The sequence below is a fragment of the Carlito syrichta genome, unplaced genomic scaffold (assembly GCF_000164805.1).
Source record: "Carlito syrichta isolate Samal-C Ts95f unplaced genomic scaffold, Tarsius_syrichta-2.0.1 Scaffold303709, whole genome shotgun sequence".
In the NCBI taxonomy this organism is placed as follows: Eukaryota; Metazoa; Chordata; class Mammalia; order Primates; family Tarsiidae; genus Carlito; species Carlito syrichta.
Window position 1 is genome coordinate 54762 of NW_007247805.1, and position 22868 is coordinate 77629.

The following is a 22868-nucleotide window of genomic DNA, read 5'->3' on the forward strand; positions in this document are numbered from 1 at the left end:
TTACATGGTGGATAATACTAGAATATGGCTTTTATCATTTACAGTGCAGGGGAACTTACATTAGAACTAAATGAGTCTAAGCATTTGAAACTTTTATCAAAATTCCATCTAAACAAATGTTATTTTAAAAATACATTTATTTCGCTTAGAGTTTTGCATGGTAAAGAACAGACCAGTCTAGATCTGGTCAGACACATCTAATATACATCCCTTTTTATCCTGTGAATCTCACTGAAAACATTTCTAACAGTGCGTAATGCTACTTGAGACTGCTCATGGACCCAGACAGGGGAGCTGTTGCAAGGAGATGAGATGAAGGAGCTGACTGAAGTGAAGAAAGTTTATTTAAGGAGCCATGAGGCTAAAGGAGTGGGACTCAGTGTCTGTCGAGTCCCTGGTACCTGTTACCTGCGAGACACTGGACTCGGCCCTTGGCCCGTGTCTGTGATCCCGCCCTACAGAAACTCAGGAACACCCGTACATTAACCCTAGGATAGGCTCTTAGCAGGGCTACGTGAAGAGCCCTTGCACGGGAGGATCGAGACACCTTCAATCAGCTGAGGATGCCCCTGTGCTCCCAGCCTAGACCTGTGTCAGAGCCCCTACACCTTTTGCCCAGTTCCTCTGGGCCAGGACTGATTCGACATTCATTCAGTGTGGGGTTCTGAGATTGGCTGCCCAGTTCATCCAGGACAGGCTCGAGGTCCCAAGACCCACATCCGGTGACTCCTAAGGCTATCCACCCAGCTTTTCCTAAGATTCCCTACCTCCAGTCCCTGAGCCGTACAGCTGGGCCCTGCTGTTTTCTCAGAAACTAAGACCTTACGCGAATTCTTTAGATACAAGCCTGCTTCCCTTTGGACCTTAGCTGCCTACCCCTCAAAATCGTAGGTTCTTTAGATCCAGCATCAATTTTCTGCCCTGGAAGTGGGGAGCAGATGCCTTTTCTCTTCAACTAGATCTCCCTAGCCTGTAAGCTGCCTCAAATTCCTCCCCTTTCTACCGATTCCTGTTGCTCTTCACCATAAGTCTCACTAACCTACAAAGGTCCTCTAAGTCTCTTTGCAGTTCCCAGTCATGATGCTCCTTGATGGCATGAACTGGAGTATAAAAAGGGTACCTTTAGGATAAACAAACAGTGCTTTACTAGGGCCATTAAATCTGTGTAACTGAGTATTCTTGGTGTGCTGTCTCCTTGGTGAATTCACTAGCCCAGAGTCTGGGCATCAGGCTTGCAGAATTTAAAGCCTGTCAAAGGGAGTGGAACACTCACCCCTTGGGGGAGATGTTCTGGGAGCAAAGCCACAAGGAAAGCTAACTGATGCCAGAACACTCGATGAATGCTGACTCTGCTCTGACCAACAAACGGGAATGACTTTAATCAGTAGCATCGATCTATGACAATCCGATGGCACCATCAGGAAGACACCAAGATTGATTCATATTGAGGACATCTTCTCCACTAGACAGGTGTCTCCGTTGGCCATTCCCCTTTTCCTTTGGGTTTATTCTCACTATAAACTAGATGTGTATCTGGTTAGGCTAGGGATGTGTATCTGCTTTGTTCACCGTTATGTTCCCAGCTCCTAGGACCGGGAACGAATAGTCAAATCCTGCTCTTTGGTGTAGGCTTTTTGAAAGTAACTTCTTGGCTGGGTGTCGGGGCTCGTGCCTGTACTCCCAGCACTTTGGGAGGCTGAGGTGGGAGGACTGCTGGAGCCCCGGAGTTCAAGACCGGCCTGGGAATATAGTGAGACCTCGTAGTGAGACCTCAGCGCTACAAAAAAGTAGAAATAAAAAAGTTAGCCAGGCATGGTGGCACAGTTTGCGGTCCCAGCTACCAGGGAGGCTGACACGGAAGGATCACCTGAGTCCAGGAGGTCAAGAAGGCAGTGGCAAGCCGTGATCATGTCACCGCGCCCCAGAGTGAGACTCCAACTCAAAAAAAAGGAAAAACCTTCTTGCACTTTCATCCACTGTGTATTGATTTTACAAGTTTAGTATTCACATAAGTGCCACTCCATCTTATGAATCTTTGATGGATATCCAACTTTGGGGCAAACAATTCAAAATGGAATAAAAAGGAAAGCAAAGCTTTTACATGAAGACAGTCCTTAAGTCATGTCTGGAGATGAAGTCTTAACACCGAGGCGCGAGATGAATCTCTGTCCGCAAAGGCCCTGTGTCCTGCCTGTTTTCCTTGACCTGTTTGGGTGGTGGCCAGTGAATACTGGAATAATGGAAAAGTCATAAAAAGTGTGTCTTTATCGGGTAAAGTGTCAAGTTAAAAGAAGAGTGACACAGTAAGTGGTTAAAAGTGCAACTCTTGAGGGAGAACCTAAGGTGGACAGAGCTTTGGCATGCTCTGTCCACACGTCAAGAATTTTTGTTTAAGTGCCTCCAGAAAAGTAAGTAAGAATAGCTAGGAAAACTGTTTAAAAAAAAGAAGGAAGGGGGAGGGGAATGAAAGAGGACCAATGCACCATATATTAAAAAGTAAAGCCTGAGTAATTAAAACCCTGTGGTACTGGTGTGTGACAAAATCGAAACAGTACCCAGAGCTAAATACTCATGGGATTTTATCTATAATAAATGTAGTCTCTCAAACTAGATGAACTTTTCAATAAATGAAATAATGGGGTTAATCATCTGGGGGGAAAATTAGGTTGAATTCATAACTTACATCTTATGCCAGAATACACACTAGGATGCATTCCAAAGGTTCAAAATTTAGATGTAAGAAAATCATAGAAGTTCTAGAAGAAAATGTAGGTGAATTAATTGTTTTGCTGTGGAATGAGGAAGGCATTCTAACTATGACTTGAAATCCAGATACCACTAAAAAACGTACACGTCAGACTACATAAGAATTGTTTGAAACTCACATGGCAAAACCGTCATAAGCAAAGCCCAAAGACAGATGACAAATGGGAAGGAAAATATTTGTAGCTCATTATTGTCAAAGGGTTAATATCACTAACAAATAGGTAGCAATATGGGGAAAAACAATATGGTAGAAAATGGGCAAAAGATATGAACACAAAGATAAACCTCAGTGGCTATTAAACATATTAAAAGGTGGTCAACCTTACTCATAATAAGAATTTTCACATTGATATATAATTGTTTTGATCTATCATAATGGCCAAACGCCAACATCTTAATAATCTCTCTGTTGGTGAGGTTGTGGTATATCAACTGGGAACTACCCCATGAAGGACAGTATGCCAGCATCTTTCAAAAGTACAAATGCACATGGTCTTTGACTTCAAAACTTCATTTTGGGGAATTTTTCCTATAGGTACATATTTATATAAATGTGAAATGACATACGTACCAGGCCTGGAAACTGTCCAGCTGCCAATTAATAAGGGACTGGTTCATCAAGGGCACATCCATAATGGAATACCAAGTATCTACTAAGAAAATGAAAAAACTAGTGATATGAGAAGACTGTCAAGACATACTAAAGGAACAAAAGCAAATAGTATGTATACGATGTTAATTTGGGGGTAAAAATGAGAGAATAAGCTTTTCCATTTGTATGTGTTTGTATATGCCTAAAAAAGTATGGATGAAAACCTAAGAAACGCAGAACAAAGGTTATTTATGGTGAGAAGTTTGGCCAAGGATAGAAGACATTCACTGAATAACTTTTTATATTCTTTGGGACTTTTTAAACTATGTGAGTGTATTATCTATTCAAAAGATTAAATAAAATAAGCATTATGTAAAAAGTCTTATGATTCAATACAAATCAAAAGATGCTGGAAGTTCCCACTTTTCAGTTGAACAGTAATAGGCCAACTAAATGTCACAGACAGACCACATTATGAGTAGAGGTTCTAGAGTCAGACTTTCTGGTCTCACATTCTAGGTCCACAACCTAGTATTTGTGCACAGACAAGTTTCTTAACCTCTTTTACCCTTGGTTTTCTGATTTATAAGATGAAGAAATAATTTTTTTAAACTTGTTTTGTTTTTTTTTAGTTCAGGTCTCACTTTGTTACCCAGGCTGGGAATGCAGTGGCATGATTGCTCACTGCAGCCTCGACCTCCTGGGTTCAGGTGATCCTCCTGCCCCAGCCTCCCAAAGTGCTGGGATTACAAGTGTGTGAGTACCATGCCCAGCTATGACTATGAAAAATAATTATGCCTTCCTACTAGTGCTGTTGTGAAGTATTTAAAGCCAAATGATATAAAGCCCTTAATACAGAGTTTGCCAATGCTTGTAATTATAAGAAGAAATAAACTCAAGCTACTTTTGGGGGGGGCTGGGGGAGGGGAGAGACAGTCTCACTCTGTAGCCCTGGTTGGGGTGCAATGGCATGATCCAGTCTCATTGCAGTGATCCTCCTGTCTCAGCCTCCCTAGGAACTAGGACTACAGGTGCGTGCTGCCACTGTGCCCAGCTAATTTTTTTTCCCGATATTTTGTAGAGATGAGTTCTTACTATGTTGCCGAGGCTGGACTCCAACTCCTGGGCTCAAGCAATCCTCCCATCTTGGCCTCCCAAAATGCTGGGATTACAGGTGTGAGTCACTACTACTTATACATGTATTTTCTCCCTTCTCCAAAAATTACAATCAAATTCTCATGCCATAAAAGAAACACTTAAAATAGAAGATAAAAAACAAAACAGAAAAGACTGCAGAAACATGTACTTTAATTCATATTTTCTAGATTCTGGTGGGTACAACAATAAATTACTTGGAATTCTGTTCATAACTTAAAGCTGCACCTGTAGATGTTATTTAAAACAGAGTACATGTAAATTTGTGTGTGTGTATTTTGTTTTTTACCAAATAATTTCCACAATACCATACTCCTAATCTGTGTTTTGGTGAACAGCTAAGGTTTCTGCAGGTACTTCAATCTGCAAACTGCTGGGAGGTTTACTGTGAACTGTTGCCAATTTCCAGCTGAAGGCAATGCTGATGAAGATAAAAACAGCTGTCCTTTCTTATATACAATGGCACCTAGGCAGAGTTGAAAAACATGACACACTTCATATACAGAGATTCCAAATCTTGAATACACGTATGTTAAAATGTCAAAACATTTTGACTCATCTATTTCAAAACTGAAATTTACTACTATTCTGTCTGATACTCCTCATAATCTAACAAACAAGGAGAAACATTCAAAATTTGCCAATTTTAATATATAGTTTACCTAACTTACATAGATGCCGCTTATAAAAAATAAGCTCATGCCATTGAAGGAAGGAATGTTTTTCTCTTCTTCATTTCCATTACTTCATCAGCTAGTACAATCACTTCTGTCAGTTATATTATCAAGTGCTGGATTTTTAAATTAGGTGATGAGATAAAGACAAAATGCCTAGAGGTATTCACCAGCTAAGCACATGCACAACACAAACTCTGGCATCATTTTACAACAGAAGGTGTGAACTGGAAAAACAGTTTCTATCATAAGAACCATAAAATGTCACCATGCTCACACAGTCATTTCAGAAATACAGCACATACACAAAATTGTAGGCTGCCTTCCACAATCAGATTTATGGTAAAACAAAGCTAATCAAATGAATTTCAGCTTAAGAATACTTTATTTTTTTAGTAGTGAAAAATGTTTTAAAACCTTAAAAAGAATTTTTATCCTAACTAGATCTTTTGATTTCCTAGAACACACTAATATACTATTTTTCCCAAGCTTAAAACAAGTCACAGTACAGAAAAAAGCAATACATGGTAATGACCAAAGATTTTCTCTACTAGAGTTTAAATAACAGCCTTTATCTTAACTGAGGAAACAATGAAGTAATGCTACCCAAAAAGGCCTTAAAATTTACAGTTATCATACACAAAGTGCAAAGTTTTCACATTTTCTTAAATTCTGAATGATCACTAAGAATAACTGTTGTTAATATAATAGCCAAATTGCTCAGCTAGTACTTAGTTTGCCTGAAGGTCGCCCCCACCCCACACAATACTTGCACCCTCTAGGAGAAAAAGGGGAGGAGGCTCCAACCAAGCCGGCCTTTTTTATTCAGCTTAACAAAAAATACCACCACCATCAACAACAGAACCCCATGTTTATAAAGGGTATAAATCAGGTGAGAAAATAAACAACTCTGAGACCTTGGTCCCAACCATTTTCCTCCAAGGGATGGCCAAGTATCTTTAAAAGAGGGATGAGTCAACTAAATACAATTTAAAATATGTCACTAAATCATCAATGAACACATTTCAGACTCTGGCAGGGTAAGATCGGGGTTTAAGAGCACTTATTAAGAAAAGACTGAAGAGTCTAAGGAATAACTCTTGATTTTGTAGCTGCATTACTTCTACACAGATGTGACTTTTCAAATTATCATACCTACTGACACCTTTACAAGAATCAAGATTTTAAATATTGTTTAAAGATTTTAAATTCCAGGTTTAGAAAATGACAGTTTGGGACTTACAAGTCATCTGTTGGTACGAATCACACAAAGGACTGTTTACATACAAAGAACTAAAATAAAAAGAAAAGGTAAGGAGAGGGAAGCTTAAAGGAGGCTTGACGTCATCTACTTTTTATATATTCTACCAAAGAAAATCACATTGAGAATTAGAAGATTGCAAGATTGCATAGACTATATTTTAAAATTAAATCCTTTAAAACGTACTTTAATTTAAAATAGCAAATTTTGTGTATGTTTTTAATTGGCATTGTAAATTCATATAATCCTATTCAAATTTTACCAAGAATAATCTATAAAGTAAGTATTAATGCAATTTATTTCTAATAGTAGGTAACATATTCTAAAATTCCTGTGTCCCTAAAATCTCTAGGGACAGAGAAAGGCAAAAATCCAAAGACAGTGCTAAGTAAAAGAACACTGTTGAGCCAGAACACCACATACAGGAAATCCGGCTGGGAAGCACAGGGGAGAGAGCTTATTCACCTTTACCAAAGCAGGTACTTTAGACCAAAAACAACACAGCAACAGCAATTAAAAATCTTAAACAAAAACAAAAACAAAAACCATTGAAATTGAAGTCCTGGGGAATTAAAGGGCCATTTATCATGGTGACAGTTCCATATTATAAAAGGCAAGGCTAAAGACATATTAAAAAATCATTGATAAATTTTTGTTACTGACACTAGCCCTAAGTAACATTTGTTCCCAAGTTCTCCTTTTCCATAACAGATTGTGAACAGCATTAAAAGGGTGGAGACATAATCATTTACTGTTAAAGGATCACAGAATAAAAACAAAACCAATTCTAAACAAAATAGCAGAATATTCAACACATGGAAACACATAAAATTAAACAAAATTAGTATAACTTAACATGTTTTAAAAGTATATACTTCATTTATAAATATCTCTAATTGATAACAATCATAAATATTCAAGTGAGCATTGGAATTTTCTCTTTAAGAGTGCAGAATTCTTGAAGTCTTAGAAGATTAGTCTCTTTCTGCTGAATGCCAAGATAAAAAGGCTTTACACAGTCACTTTATGTCTCTAATTAGACATATAAAAGCCTTTATTACCTACTGTGCTGTAATAAGACTTTAAAATTCTGTAACTCTCTTATACTTGTAGAAAGCCTGTAGAAGGGAAAAAAAGCATATTAGTGCAGCTAACGTGATGCATATGTATTTTAAATTATTGACATTGTTAACAAGGGCTGTAATTTGAAAGCAAAATCTAAAATTTTAAAAATGCAGCCAGGGGCAGTGGCTCTTGCTTGTAATCCCAGCACTTTGGGAGGCCGAGGCAAGGAAGGAATTGCCTAAGCCCAGGAGTTCGAGACCCGCCTGGACAACATGGTGAGACCTCATTCCTACGAAGAAAGTTAGCCAGGCATGGTAGCGCATGCCTATAGTCCCAGCTACTTGGAAGGCTGAGGAAGAGGATCATCTGAACCCAGAGAGGTCGAGGCTGCAGCAGTAGTGATCCTGCCACTGTACTCCAGCCTGGGTGACAGAGTGAGACTCCAACTTGAAAAACCCAAAACAACAAAAAACCTTAAGCAACACTGAAGTTTCCTTTTTTAAATTAGTATGCTGTAATTTCTTATTCAATGTTGACAAAAACATTGCCACAGTTCTTTGGTTTAGAAGGGGCAAATAAAGCAGTTACTTCATATTATCAACAAATGCTAGATTAATCATTAGAACAGTGGTATGAATAATTCCTGACAATAAAGACTCTCAAACAATTTGCATTTGGCCTTCTAAATTCATTTTGCACATTTTCCTTCAAATGCCCACTCCTTTCTCATTGCTTCCCAAACACACTAATTTGTTTTTTGTTGTCAGACTTTGTCTCCTCCTGAGTTGCTCTCCTGTGCCCACCATGACTAATGCTTATGGTGGTCAATAAATGATTATTGATTAATTGATTGAAACACTTCTCAGCCCAGACCCGAAATTAACACTATGGGATGGAAATCTCAAAAAAAATAATTCTATAAGCTCAATTATTCTTATGTTAAATTCAGGGCTGATACAAGAAAAATTTAATGATTTCCTTTCCTATGACTTAGGGTAATGTAATATAGAGTGTTAAGCTCCTTTTTTTTAACTACTTGATAGAAAAAAAGCTTTATTATTTATTGAGAGCTCAAATGTCAGGCAATGTTCTGAGCCCATCACACATACGATCTCATTATAACATTAAAAATACTCTAAGTAGATATAATTAACCCTGATTTTTCATTTGAGGAAAACTGAGGCTCAAGCAAATGAAGTAACTTTCCCAAGGTCACCTGCTAGTAGGTGGCTTCTAACCAGTGAGGTTGATCATCCTCATTTTGCATAGACAGGGAGCAAGCTAGGAGTGCAGCGATCTGCCTGAGCTCACACAACTACTAACTACTAAAGGGCAGGCCAGGATTCCAGAACTCGAGGACCCCTGAGTCTGAGCTCAGTACACTTTAGAGAACAATCAAAGGCTCTAAACCTCGAACTAAAGCAAGAAGTTGCATTTATGAATATTCTTTATGAGACCTAGGGAAATTTTGATGAAATTCTCAATTAATTTCATCTTTCTCAATTTTATTTGGACTTAAGCTGTTCAAATTGTTTAAAACTTTTTTCATTTCAATTTGATTTTAAATAAATTTCATTCAGTCTCTCCTGTGTTATCTTTCTGCAGGCTTCATAGTGAGTAGACGGAATTTTTCATGAAATACCAATTAATGATGGACACCCTATGTCTATCTTATATTTGAAATCTCAACCTACAATATCATCTTTAAATTCAGGAGAGCAACAGGTGAAATCTTTGCTGTGTATTAAGATGGGAAACATACAATTAATCTATTTTAAATTTAACTGCTTCTTTTTAACTTGAAATGCATGTGAAGAAAGCATAAGTAATAATCTCTGCATTACTTGATCCTTTATTTTTCTTAAAATTTTTTTTCCTTGATTTGACATTTTTGCCCTTTTCTCCAAGGCAGCATATTATTTTCTTTGATTTTTTTTTTCCTTCTGTTCTATATTTCTCAACTGGCATTGCATGTATCTTTGTTGGCAAATACAGATTATTTTTGAAACCACTGATGATATAAACAAGCAAACTATCTGTTTGTTTATAGAAAATAACAGAATAGAAATGAATGAAAGAAAAATGACCTCCCGGCTTAAGAAATATAACAGATGAAGGGTTTAAACATTTTTCTTTTATCACATTCTCAACCAACCATTCCTTACTCCTGCTTTTTGGAACAAGTTATTGTCAGCTAGAGAATATCAGTAGGAGAATATCTTCCCCACATTAAGGTGGCAAACTGGGAAATATTGGCAATTGCAAACTATTAATTTTTCCTATGATTTGTAAAGAAATTGTCAGTACTAAGGCTACTCTAAAATGAGTACAGGTATAATATAAAATAATAATTTTATCTCTGTCAACAAAACAAAATAAAACCACTTTAGGAGAGATGATCTCCGCAGCTTGTGGAAGCCCAATGGGGAATCAAAAGTCTTCCCTGTAAAAATGGTTCTTACCTTCCAAAAGCATTTAAAAGAGCAACTATTTCCTGTCGGGTGAGTTGGAAGCCTTTAGATGGACTATTCTCTGGAAGCTTTTGGATTTCTTTTTCAGAGAATAATATCTTCAGGGCAGTTCCTAAGCCCTGAGTCTAAAGAAAATACCAATAAACTTACAATTAACTTTATGACAGTAACTATTATGAAAGTATGAAGGAATGCATAGCAGCCACTGGTAGGACAGTTAGGAAGCTCATATGAACTAAGCTTTGCACCAAAATATCAAACTGTAGTTTCTACTTCCTCACAGGAGACACACATAATACACTTCAAGCTGTTAAGAAAACTTGAATAATCTTACACTTATTGGATACAGATACTATTCCACATTACTAAAATGTCTTTTGGCCAGGCGTGGTGGCTCATGCCTGTAATTCCAGTGCTTTGGGAGACCGAGGTAAGAGGATTGCCTGAGCCCACAGGTTCGAGACCAGCCTGGGCAACTTGTTGAGACCGACCTCATCTCTACAATAAAAAAAAAAAAATTAGCCATGCGTGTGCCTATGGTTCCAGCTACTTGGCAGGCTGAGGCTGAAGAATCACCTGAGCCCAGCAGGACAAGGCTGTGGTGGCCATGAGCGTGCCATGGCACTGCAGTCTGGGCAACAGAGTAGGACTCCAACTCAAAAAAAAAATAAATGCCTTTTGTTAACACTGAAAATATCACATTAGAAGTACAATGTTCAATTTGTAAACTTAAAAGTACTTTTTTATATACTTTTATAATTAAAAACTTAGAGATTATTAGTGACACCTACGCTTAATAATTTCTCTATTCTTAGTACTAGAGAAAAAAATTGATTTCAGTGTGGCCTCCATTATAATAATTGTCGCTTGGCTATCTATAAATCATTATTATTTTATAAGAAAATATGAGAGAAAATAACAATCCTTTTTATACTGAATATATCGGGTAATAGACCTGCCCACAGAGCTTTCTTATTTTGCGACTAGGTGGCCTTCTTTTGATCACTGAAACAAATTCCATGACCAAAAGCTGACATTTCAGTCTTTTTATAAAACTACATTTTACCTTTATATACATATATAAATTATGAATATACTCTGTTCATAACTACAAACTTCAAAAATGAATCTGAGATTGTACCAATAGAAACAGATACGATAAAACTAAAATCACTAACATAGAATACAGAAAAAAATCCTTAAACATACATCTAACAAAGACAACATACATACCTGTAATTTTCCCCATAATCTGCACTTGTCACATCCAACACAGTCCATTATACGGGAGATATTCTTGAAGTGTAATCGGAATTCCTCCTAGCAAGCAGAAAATGTTTTAATCTAATTAGACTTTTAAAATTAAGTTGCATTTGGCTAAACTATAAGAAATAAAAATTTTGAAGGTTATTAATGAATGAGTTTTGTGTTTTCAACAGTGAAGAAAAAGATTTGGATTTGTATCGCCTAACAGTACATAAAACAAGTGACATTCATAGAAATTTATGAAAGTCATTCTGCATATTAATTCAACCAACTGTTTGCTGACTACTTTATGCAAAACATCAAAATATGCACTATTGGAGACACAAAAGTAAATAATTCATGGTCTTTAAGGAACTTATGCTGCTTCCATTTGACACCTATGTATGACCAACAATAAAGATATCTATTTTATGTTTCACTTATTTTTGATGCTTTGTTTTATGTAAGCCCATATCAGAAAGCTAGTCCTAGAACAATAATTCTGTATCACTCCTTAGCACCACACTAGGTTGTTACAGGTGCTTAGTTAGCATCGTTGATTTCAGGCCTGTGCGAGGTGAATGGTCTCACAGTCCCTGACATTTGCTACTGCAGATTCTACAGAGATGCTTACTGGATCGCTAATTTTGCTGTAATAGTTTCCTATGTGGGGGAAACTCTTATGCTTGTAAGCATCCGTGTGTGGCATGCCTGTAAGGCTAGAACCATCTAATTTGAGGATAACACTGGTTAAGAGAAAGTTTTCTCATTTGTTTCACATGGCAACCATAGAAAATAAAATTCATTTTATTGCACTGAGGAGAACATTTTATTGCATGAAACTGGAGGCAAGTAGCCTGAAATTCTGGCTGCCACAAGCCCTGCCCAGGGTTGAAAGGGATTAATACTTGGCAAAAGATAATGTAAGTAAAATACTTGACCCTTGCTGGTCATTCTCATGTAATGCATGTTCTTTGGAGCAGATGGAAATGGACTTAGGTTCTCCTTTATACAAGCTTGAAAAGTAGCAAACAAAATTCCAGCACTACATAGTTGAAAGATCATTCTGAGACCTTAGGCCTTGCTTAGTCTCCTTTCCTCATGGACAAAAATGTACATAATTGTAGTTGCCCTGTGTGTTAAAACAAGAGCATCCTGAAGATCAGAAGTAGAATGTATGTGTGAATACTCAGAAAATATGAAGCATGATAAAAAGGAGCAAATGTATTAAATACCATCATAGCAATATGCCTCTAAAACAACTGTAAAACGTTACAACCCTCCTATACTAAAATACTAAAATTTGTGGGCAAATTACTTATTACAGAAATAGCAAGAAACTCTCACCAATGGAGAATCACTCAGTATTTATTCATTGGTTCTTATAGTACATACAAATCCATATCTAAATATCTTGGGGTGAATTGTGTTTTAGAATTCAGAATTTTTTAAATTTTAGAAATATAAAACAAACTATTGTAAAATACCCACCAGAATGTGAGGCAACACCCTGCATTACAGTCAAATACATTAATGTTTCTGCAGCAAACTGTAAGTTTTCATACAAAGCAGAATTCTAAAAACAAAACCAAACACTGAATACCTGTTATATTCTTATAATAATTCAGGTCAAGTTTTGCTAACAAATTACCTTGCACCAAACATGAGAAAATGTTTCAATTTTTTGAGCCCTCTGGATTTCAGAATTACATATATAAGACTGTAAAGCTGTATTAGAAGAATATTTGCCAGTCAATTTCAAATACTTTTATGAACATTTTAAGGGTACAGTTTGTTCACTAAAAATTATTATACTTAAATGAAAACAAAGAACACCAAACATGAAGTGTAATAATGTTCCCAAAAGATATTCTCCTTCTGATATCACAGGTTAATGGGTATGTTTTATCTTTTCGTTAGTCCAAAGAAAAAACATAAATAGTTTCAAAAATGTCAACATTCCATCAAAAGACTTTAGAAAAATATACTATTTGTTGCTCTCAAAGTGGCTAAAAGATCATAGTATTTTGAAAGATGCATCAACTAGCTGGGCTCGGTGGCTCAGCCTGTAATCCTGCGCTTTGGGAGGCTGAGGTGAGTGGATTGCCTGAGCCTGCGGGTTCGAGACCCGCCTGGGCAACTCGGCAAGACCTCATCTCTACAATAAATCAAAAACTAGCTGGGCATGGTAGCGTGTGCCTGTAGTTCCAGCTACTTGGAAGGCTGAGGCAGAAGGATTGCCGGAGGCCAGCAGGTCGAGGCTGCGGTGGCCGGGAGCAGCCACTGCACTCCAGTCTGGGTGACGGAGTGAGACTCCAACTCAAAAAAAAAAAAAAGAAAAGAAAGAAAGATGCATCAAAACAACAATATATACTGATTTTTAAAATAAAACTTCTCAAAATAATATATTTTAGAAATACATTTATAAAGGTATAATGCAGAATGGACATAGCAATGACTGAGGATTCACTGAGTACTTGGTCAAACTAAAAAGAAAAGAAAGGAATTGAGATGAAATATGAAGGGCTTTCTGTACCATTTATTTTTTTATTTTTTAGAGTCAGAGTCTCACTCTGTCGCCCAGGCTAGAGTGCAGTGGCCCACTCATGGCCACCTCGACCTGCTGGGCTCAGGCGGTCCTTCTGCCTCAGCCTTCCAAGTAGCTGGAACTATAGGCGTGGGCCACCATGCCCAGCTAATTTTATGATTTATTGTAGAGACGAGGTCTCGTCATGTTGCTCAGGCTGGTCTTGAACCCCTGAGCTCAGGCAATCCTTTAGCCTCCGCCTCCCAAAGTACTGCAACTACAGGCATGGGCCACCGTGCCCGGCTTTTTATACCATTTATAGTGAAATTCAATCAGACCAACTTCAATAAGTTGGAGAAGTGGCAAAGAAAAGAGTTTAGATGAATAGGATTAAAACACAACCAGTAAGCTACTCCCAACTCTGTCCCCCCCGATCAAGAACTTTTTACCTTTAATGATTTGGCCCCTTTTTTGTCACCTGCAAACATAGATTTCTCATCAAAATGCATGGGAAAGGACCTGATAAAAATGACAGTGATATAAGTGACAGATGAAAAATTCAAGTACTTATATTAGAATCTGATAGCATTTTATATCCCTATAAAATTTATTTACTCATATGTAAGGGTTAGTAACATAGAAATGTGACAAAGACTAAAGTAAGATACAGATGGCTTTGTAATTTAATATGACTAACATTTTAAAGAAATTACATAAGATAATCTAAAAAATTAACTGAAAACAATCTATGTGAAAAACAGGCAATAATCTCAACATTCTTTTAATATTTAACATAAATTAACTTTAAACACTTCTTAATCTAACTTTTCCTCTATGCTTATATTAACAACCAGTAAACTCAAGTTTTATAAATCAAGCATTTTTCAAAAGTAATATTCCAGAAGGTAAAGCTAATATTCCTTTATGTATTCATCTCAATGCTAATACACTTATAATATCTAAATTTAAACATAGTAATTAGAAGTAAAATTGTCAGGAATAACACCAAAGTAGCATTAGATTTTGATGTTACATAAAATTTAGTGATATTAAAAAATACAGCCTTGCTGGGCATGGTGGTGTGCGCCTGTAGTCCCAGCTATGCAGCCTGCTAAAGCAGGAGGATTGCTTGAGGCCCAGAGTTCGAGACCAGCCTGAGCAACACAGCAAGACCCCTCCCATTTCTAAGAATAGAAATTTTAAACATAAGATATATAAAATATAGAGCCTATTCTCAAATGTGAAAGTTTCGACAAAGCTTTATCAATGTTTGTCAATATTTTTAGTGATATTTTAAAATTACTTTTGTTCCACTGATCACTTACTTTCCTTTTTAGTTCTAGTTCTCCCTTTTCCTAACTTTTAGGAGTTAGCTTTTGTTGTACTTTAAGTGCTACCTCATTTAAGTACAGTGGAGAATTTCAGATCACTGACAGTCAATTCTTACTTCGTATCTTGAAAGATATTCAGTAGAAGGGTTTTTGTGTCAGCATCTTCTTCTACGTTTCCAGTGTAGAGATCAACTATGGAGCGCTCAAAATACGGGGCCACCTTTGACAAAGCTCGAAGTTCAATCAAGTATAAAAAGTACAGATTCTTGAGCCTTCTTGGACCTTCTCCCTTGGTTTCTACAGGGTCAAAGCGGCGTCTAAATTCTTTGATGTTAGGTCCCCAACTGGGTTTACCCCAGGTTTCTAAAGAGAAAGAGAAATACACTCCAGTCTTTAGTAAGCATAATTTTTCTTGCTCTAGAGAATATGCATTCCCCCCGATACTTTTACATGAATTGAAGGCAAAATCTCCACTAAAAATCTGATTACCTTCCAAAAGATAATTTGCGCACAGATGTAAATTGATACTAGCATGGAGTCCCGATATAAGTTTATAGAAGACTCTTTTTTCCAGACACAAACCTATTCAGAAAAATATTTAAAAAAGAAATCACAGTCATTTAGACATCAGAAATAACTAATCAAGGAGGTTCAGTACATAGGCTTATTTTTAAAGTTAAGATTAAAGAACAATTAAAGATAAATCAAGGAATAATATAAAAGCAATTAGGTCAAGATTCTCTCACAGGAAAACAAAATAAGATTCTGGCTTCAGAATAGAGTTAACCAAATATGATGAGAATGTAAGGCAGAAGAGGACAAGAAGTTTGGGCTCCTGCAACTGGCAAGTTCCCATGTTACACATAAGGCAACAGCACAGGTATTTTGTGGTTTAGGCAAAAACTTACAAAAGCAAATGTAATGGTAAAGTCACTGTTTAGTCTTAACAATAGTTGTTTCTCCTTTTCCCTTCCCTATGTGTCCTTTCTTTGAACCTACCTGACAGTGGAGAAAGAAGGGTCTTACTAACCTTCTGCCTGGGATTCTCCAACTCTATTTAACTCTACATTCCACTTCTCAGGGGCTGAAGTGAGGAAAATAAACATCCAGGAATTTCAACTAATAAAAAAATGTATGTTGACTACTTCCTATTTAAGTGGAATCCTATCAGATGGAGTTCAGGAATATGATGGAATACTACTTGATGCAGCCATCTTAACCCACAGAGACTTTTTTTGCTCAGCACTAACAGAGGTCAAGATAGTCTGCCATTCTATCCTACCTCTGCCTCCCTTTTAAGATTCCCTGGCTGGGCGCTGTGGTTCACACCTATAATCCCAGTACTTTGGGAGGCTGAGGTGAGAGGACTGCCTGAGCCAACGGGTTCGAGACCAGTCTGGGCAACTTGGCGAGACCTTGTCTCCACAATAAATCAAAACCTTGGCCGGGCATTGTAGCACATGCCTATAGTTCCACCTACTTGGAAGGCTGAGGTGGAAGGATCGCCTGAGCCCAGCAGGTCGAGGCTGCACTCCACTGCACTCCAGCCTGGGCGACGGAGTGAGACCCCAACTCGACGACAACAACAACAAAAAGATTCCCTCTCAGTAAGAATAATACACACTGTGAATGTACTTAGTGCCAATAAATAGTAAACTTAAAAATAATCAAGATGGTAAATTTTTTATTATACTTCACAATAAACAATTCTTTGGGAAAGTAATATTCTTTATAGGAAATTTTAAAAAATAAATAAAAATGAAGAAAAATACGTTTTAAGAAGTCACAGGATGCAAAGCAATTAGCCTTTTTCTCTTTCAGAACCCAACAGGGTTTTGCTAAATTCTCCGCAAAGGGGAAAATAGGCTTCCACAGTGGATAGTAAAATAATCTCATTTATATGCTGAAAGGTTAATGTAAAGGTATTTATGTGGCTTATTTTACATCTTTTCAAGAGCTTTCAGATCATCAATTTACTCTCTCTGTCTTATCATAGATGGTTCTGCAGCAAGTAGCTGCTAATAGGAAAAAATTATTATTCTGATACCAAATTCCCTAATTTGGAATTCCTGCTAGAATATTTGAATTGTCTTGGATGGAGATCAAAAGATGGAAATTAAATTATATTTTGTAGCTTCCTCCTAAAAGTATATGGCCAATTTTGAATGTTTATTATAACCAGGGATACAAAAAATATGAATAGATGTAATAAAACATGAAGTGCTAACTTCTCTTCTAAAAGTTTTTCATCAAGTCTATTATCAAGTAGCAAAATGATCAGATTTGAAGTCCACTTTCTTTTCTTTCCAACCTAACTGTCTAAGCAGGCTTCTGTCCAATAAAATGGCTAAAGACTAGAGAAGGACAGTAGGCAAAGCAAAACTTGTGAGAAAGTTCATATGCCTAAAAAATCAGGACCTGAAAAATTGGGATCCAGATCTAATTTGCGAAGTCCACAAAGCCCCTCACAGTGAAATGAGAAGGACGGTAAAAGAGGGAGGGGAGTAGAAATGTACTTCCACACACTGCGAAGAACAGGCAACTTCAAGCAAAATGGTAACAATAAAAGATGTGCCAGTTCAGTGCACCAATGAGACACACAACACACTTGGCAGGAAACTACAGGAGAGCTTTTCCTGGCCTACAGTCTGCTCCGAGACTGGATGGTATCTCTGACTACTGAGGTCCATGCAAAAGCTTTCTCAGTCTTACTCTGAAGTAACATCTACAAAATCTGACCTATGATACAAAGGCAAAATCCACTAACTCTATTTCTAACAATACAGAGCAAATTCAACCACTCAATTTAGAAAATGGTTCTCTTTTTCATTTAATTTCATTAAAATTCCTTTTCAGGAACTGAATTATGAGACATCTATATATACTATATATACATTATATGTATACATATCATTTTAAATACATGTAACTTTTTCTCTCACAGAAGGGCTATATTTACTGTAATAGTAATACTTAGCATTTGGACATTGTTTAGTGGCTTTCAAAGGAGATTTTAAAGCATCATCTACACTCCCAGTGGAGGTTAGTAGGGTTACTGCTGCCATTCTCATGCTCGGAATGAAGAAACAACCTCAGAAAAGGCTGAGTCAGTTGCCTATAAGGGAGTGCTCCCTGGAACCATGTATCAGCATTCGCTTACTTGTAACAGTAGGACTCAGAGAGTGACTGGCATAGTTTATCTAGAATTCAATACTGTCCCTAAATTTCATTCTCATCTTCCATTATTGACACTCAGAACCTCTGCCTCCTGCAGCCTAAATGCTACTTTCCACAATCTGTATCCTTAGAGTAGAGCTTAATAATAAAACAAAGCTAAGCATCTTCTTCTACATAAGTTGTTTTCCATGTAACTCCTAGCAGTATTTGCTCATCAATAATGTTCACATTAATATGGCCCATATATGCACATCGTTCATTAAAAACAAAGATAAATCATGTTCATAAGATAGCATGACCAATTAACGAACATAAAATAGAATTAACTATTTAGTTTAACCCTGCAGAGTTCCTATAAGGCCATGACTATGATATATCAATTTGCCTATATCATTCGACTTGCTTATCTTCACTAGTATATTTTAATTTTTAGTTTCATAAACAGCAATTTATTAAAAGAATATTTTCTTAAGTATCATATTTCCGATTATTAACCTAAGTTGTTAAAATCCTACAGAATTTCAGCTTTACATGAATAACATTTCATATTTTCAACACTGGAAATACAAGAATGCAAAAGTATTTAATGCATTGGGATCTATATGCTCTATCTTTTAATTAGACAAGCTGAAACATATTAACATGGGCAAATATGTTTAGAACCTTTTGAATTCAAATTTATATTCTCTCAACTTAATATATAAAAAGTACTTTCTTTCAAAAGGAATGTCTCTAATTTAAAAATAGATTTGCATACTGGTTACTAGAGAAGTAGTTTGGATGAGCACTACATACAGAATGCAAATAAGATTGGGGGACCAGTTATAAAAACTTGATGACAGTCTCTGGCTGGTGTATTTATAGTAACACCGGTTTTTCTCAGACCAATATCCTTAACATTTTGATTTTTATTATAAATATAACAACCTAAAACACATATGTCATTTTCTTTCAAACACTGTCAAAATGTTCTAGGTAATAAAAACCTAAACCTTGATGCTAAACAAATCAATATATTTTTATAAAAAGTCAATAAATTTAAAACACAAGTGTACCTTCTAGCCATGTGTAGAATGATTCTCCTAAAGAAAGAGAGAAAGAATATGAATGAATGACTTGGGTTAAAATATTTTATATGGTCATTTATAAAGTCTATAAAACAATTATCACAGATATAGTTTATCTCTAAAATGTCTACTACTTCAGGTAAAACAGAAAGACAGGCATAAGGTTCTAGAAAATGAAGCCAAAAGTAATTTAAGTAAATTTAAAAGAGTGTTCTTACAAATGATGTTCTGACTACTAAAGTTTTTAAGAAAACATTTTAGTCAAAATATTATGAGCTGGATATGGTGGCTTGCACTTATAGTACCAGCTACTCAGGAGGCTGAGGCAAGAAGACTGCTTGAACCCATGAGTTCAAATTCAACCTGGGCAACACAGTGAGATCTTGTCTCTCAAAAAAAAACAGTATGTAAATCTTATTCATTGAAGATTTTAATATTCAAAATTATGGGGACAAACAGTCTAACAATCTAAAATTTACTTTTCATAACAACCAGTGCTTTTTAAAAATTTCAGGAAAAAGTACTGAATTATAATTAACATAAAAATTGAATTATTAGTGATTGCATTTTTCCTAAGCCAATAAAGCTAAGTGTATATCCACAATTATTTAAGACTACTAAGTTTCAAGGGACAATTTTAAAATTCCTTAATTTTCAACAAAACTTCTGAAAAGTTTAATGAACACAGCATGGGGGGTTGGGCTTGACATATCTGTGTACGAATGCCATAAGAAGTAGTACCGGGGTTGGGGAGATGCTGGTCAAAGAACACAAAATTTCAATTAGATAGGAATGATAAGTTCAAAAACTCTATTGCACAACATGGTGACTGCAGTTACTAACAATGTATTGTATTCTTGAAAATTGCTGAGAAAATTTAAGTGTTTCCACAAAAAAATGGTAAGTACGTGAGATAATGCAAATATTAATTAGTTCAATTTAGCCATTCCATAATGTGTGCATGTTTGGACATAAAAATAAAAAATTATTTGGCAATTTTTTTAAAAAAAGACTATTTCTGATCCAATACTCTTGTGTGTATCAAAAAAAACTGCAATCAATAAGGATAAAAATTGTGAATGTACTTTTTAAGTTAGCTATCATTATTTTTTAAGCTGACAGTGATAAAAATGACAGAAATTAAAGAAAAGCCCAACAACACACACAGATGAGCCAAGTAAGGAGTGTACAGCATAAATTAGCTGGTGGGGAATTACTTTGCCTCCTGAGAGTCTTCACACTTTGCAAAGCAATACAAACCACTTTCTACAGATTCATTCATTCAACATATACTCACTAGGGATGATCTGTCATTATCTCACTTGTTAATTCAAAAAACCTTAACTGCCAACAGGAAAAGTCGAGCTCCCAAGGTCCTCAGTTTGGTCTCTATCCCTCTCTCTGATTTAACTTACCACAGTAGTCTTTCCTACTGCTAAAGGGTCACCTATTGTCTCCCCAAACATGCCTAGCTTTTCCTTTCTCAACTTCTGGATTCATGATATTTCTTTTAACTCATTTAGACAGTATCCAATTCTACTGTCTAAATCTGCCCCCATTATTAAAAATCCATCTCCAATGTCACCTCCTTCAGTAAGCTTTCCCAGATCATTACATTGTGATGTGATCTGCTTCCCCGCTAAGGAGCTGTATCACCTACACTGTGCCTGGAGTATTTTATTTCCCTCATTACCACCGCTTATGTCTAGTGCTCATCTTTCCTGCTTCAGTGTACATCATCAGCTCCTGGAGGGAGGGCATCATGTTTTCAACATCTTCCTGTCCTCACACCTCCTGTACCCAATCACAGCGCCCTTGAAACACACGGAAGTAAACATCCACTTGAAATCATTGTTTTGGCTGTTTTAGGGGTACCTTGTGACCAATATGCATTCAGTAACAATGGCTGATAAATTGCTTTTCATCAGATTAAGTGTTACATTGATAACTGAGGTTTCAAAGATAATAAGAGAATAAAGAGGACACAAGACCAATTATCTGGTTAAACTATCTTAATTTCTCTCCATTTCTTCAGAACATATTCAAGTAAATGATATAATAACCAGAAAATGGGGAACTTGAAACTAAGCTAAACATTTAAACCTTTAGATAAACCTAAATGTTACACTTCTTAAAAACATACGATAACTTTATATTATAAAACATAATATTTTGGGGTCACCATTCATTAGTAGCTATTTTCTGAAAAAACAAGATAAGAGCAAATTTTGTTAAAAACATCTTCTCTACATTTGAAACAAACACAAATACAAGAGTTTCAACTCACCATCATTTTCGCCTACAAGAGAAAATAATGGAAAAGATTTTAGAAAATGTCTTATACAACTCAGATTCTATTTATTTTAAGATTAAAACTGTCAAACTATTAATTATATCATGAACCTTGGTCAGTGTGTAGTCAGCCTGCAAATGAGGCCTCCTAAATAAGAATACAGACCAAAGAGTACAAGACTTTCACGTTTTACACAATGAATAATAAAATATCAGAAAGCAATTAAAAATAATCACGAAGACCATTAGTTTCAATAATTAGGAAACATCCAAAGTCGTCCTTTCCTCGTTATGTGCACAACCCTCTCTGAACACTGTCTATGCTGGAATGCTTCTCCCGTCCAGATTACTGCTCCTCATCTCAGATGCACTTCTCAGAGGGTCTCCCACTGGAGCCAGTGAAGTCCTCAGCCAGCCGCTGCGTCAGTGCTGCCTGGGGGTGAGGAAGGGTGGGGAGCAAGAGGCCACAGCAGCTGCCTGCCAGCTTGACACGAGGGATTCTCATGTGAGATTTAATGTTTGGAAAAAAGGTTTTCTTGCTCAAAAACATGGAAAAATCGTTGTAGAAACCTCGGGGTTACAACTCAGGGTTAGTGTGGCCCACTGAAGGGCTGTGAATCAACAGTTTCCATGAAGACAACATGCAAACAGCATCAGAAGAGCTATGTCATTACTTCATGGCATATCCTTGTAACAGCTGGAACCCTTCTCTCCCCTTACCCAGTCTTTTGTCTTTCTCTTTCATGTTTATTATTTTTCTTTTCTCCTCTTCCCTCTCTCTTTTTCTAAGTAGTGGATTCTTTTCAGGAGTGGCATGTCTCTAATTTATTCTAACACAGAAGTGGAGTGTTTCTTAGGACTTAGTGGTTTATTAAGTGAACAATTATATTTTCTGCTTTCAAAGTAAAAAATGACTTAGTAAAAGTCTGGAAGAATGCCTTCCAAACTCTGCACTAGGGAACAGAAAGGGGGCGGACAGAGTGCTTTCCCTTTTTCCTTCATGTAACTGCTGTATTGCTTCAATGTTTATGTAATTTTGTATCATTAAAGCCTCTTAGTGGAAGTAGAAGAGTTATAAGGTAAAAGTAGTAAAAGAGGCAAAGTAGTCATGTATGCCTTTTTCATGACCAACTCCCTTCTCCAGTTTCAGAATGAATTTGGGGAAAAAGAGTATTTATTTACCACATTGTGACAGAGTGAGAATGTAAAAGCAGTCTGTGCATTCGACCCTCCCAATTCTAGAAG

The 22868-nt window shown here is 36.5% G+C and overlaps 1 protein-coding gene across 1 annotated transcript in view; it reads right to left on the reverse strand.

The window, feature by feature from the left end:
* Positions 1-4646: 4646 nt before the first annotated feature.
* The window catches only part of ERO1B (endoplasmic reticulum oxidoreductase 1 beta), a 58918-nt gene continuing 40696 nt past the window's right edge, over positions 4647-22868 (reverse strand). The window contains exons 10-18 of the mRNA XM_021712901.1: positions 21619-21630; positions 19320-19346; positions 15577-15669; positions 15204-15450; positions 14206-14275; positions 11218-11304; positions 9976-10109; positions 7514-7566; positions 4647-4979 (exon numbers count right to left, since the gene is read on the reverse strand). Coding sequence (XP_021568576.1) covers positions 4852-4979; positions 7514-7566; positions 9976-10109; positions 11218-11304; positions 14206-14275; positions 15204-15450; positions 15577-15669; positions 19320-19346; positions 21619-21630 — 851 coding nt within the window. The 3' untranslated portion in view covers positions 4647-4851. The remainder of the gene's footprint in view (positions 4980-7513; positions 7567-9975; positions 10110-11217; positions 11305-14205; positions 14276-15203; positions 15451-15576; positions 15670-19319; positions 19347-21618; positions 21631-22868) is intronic.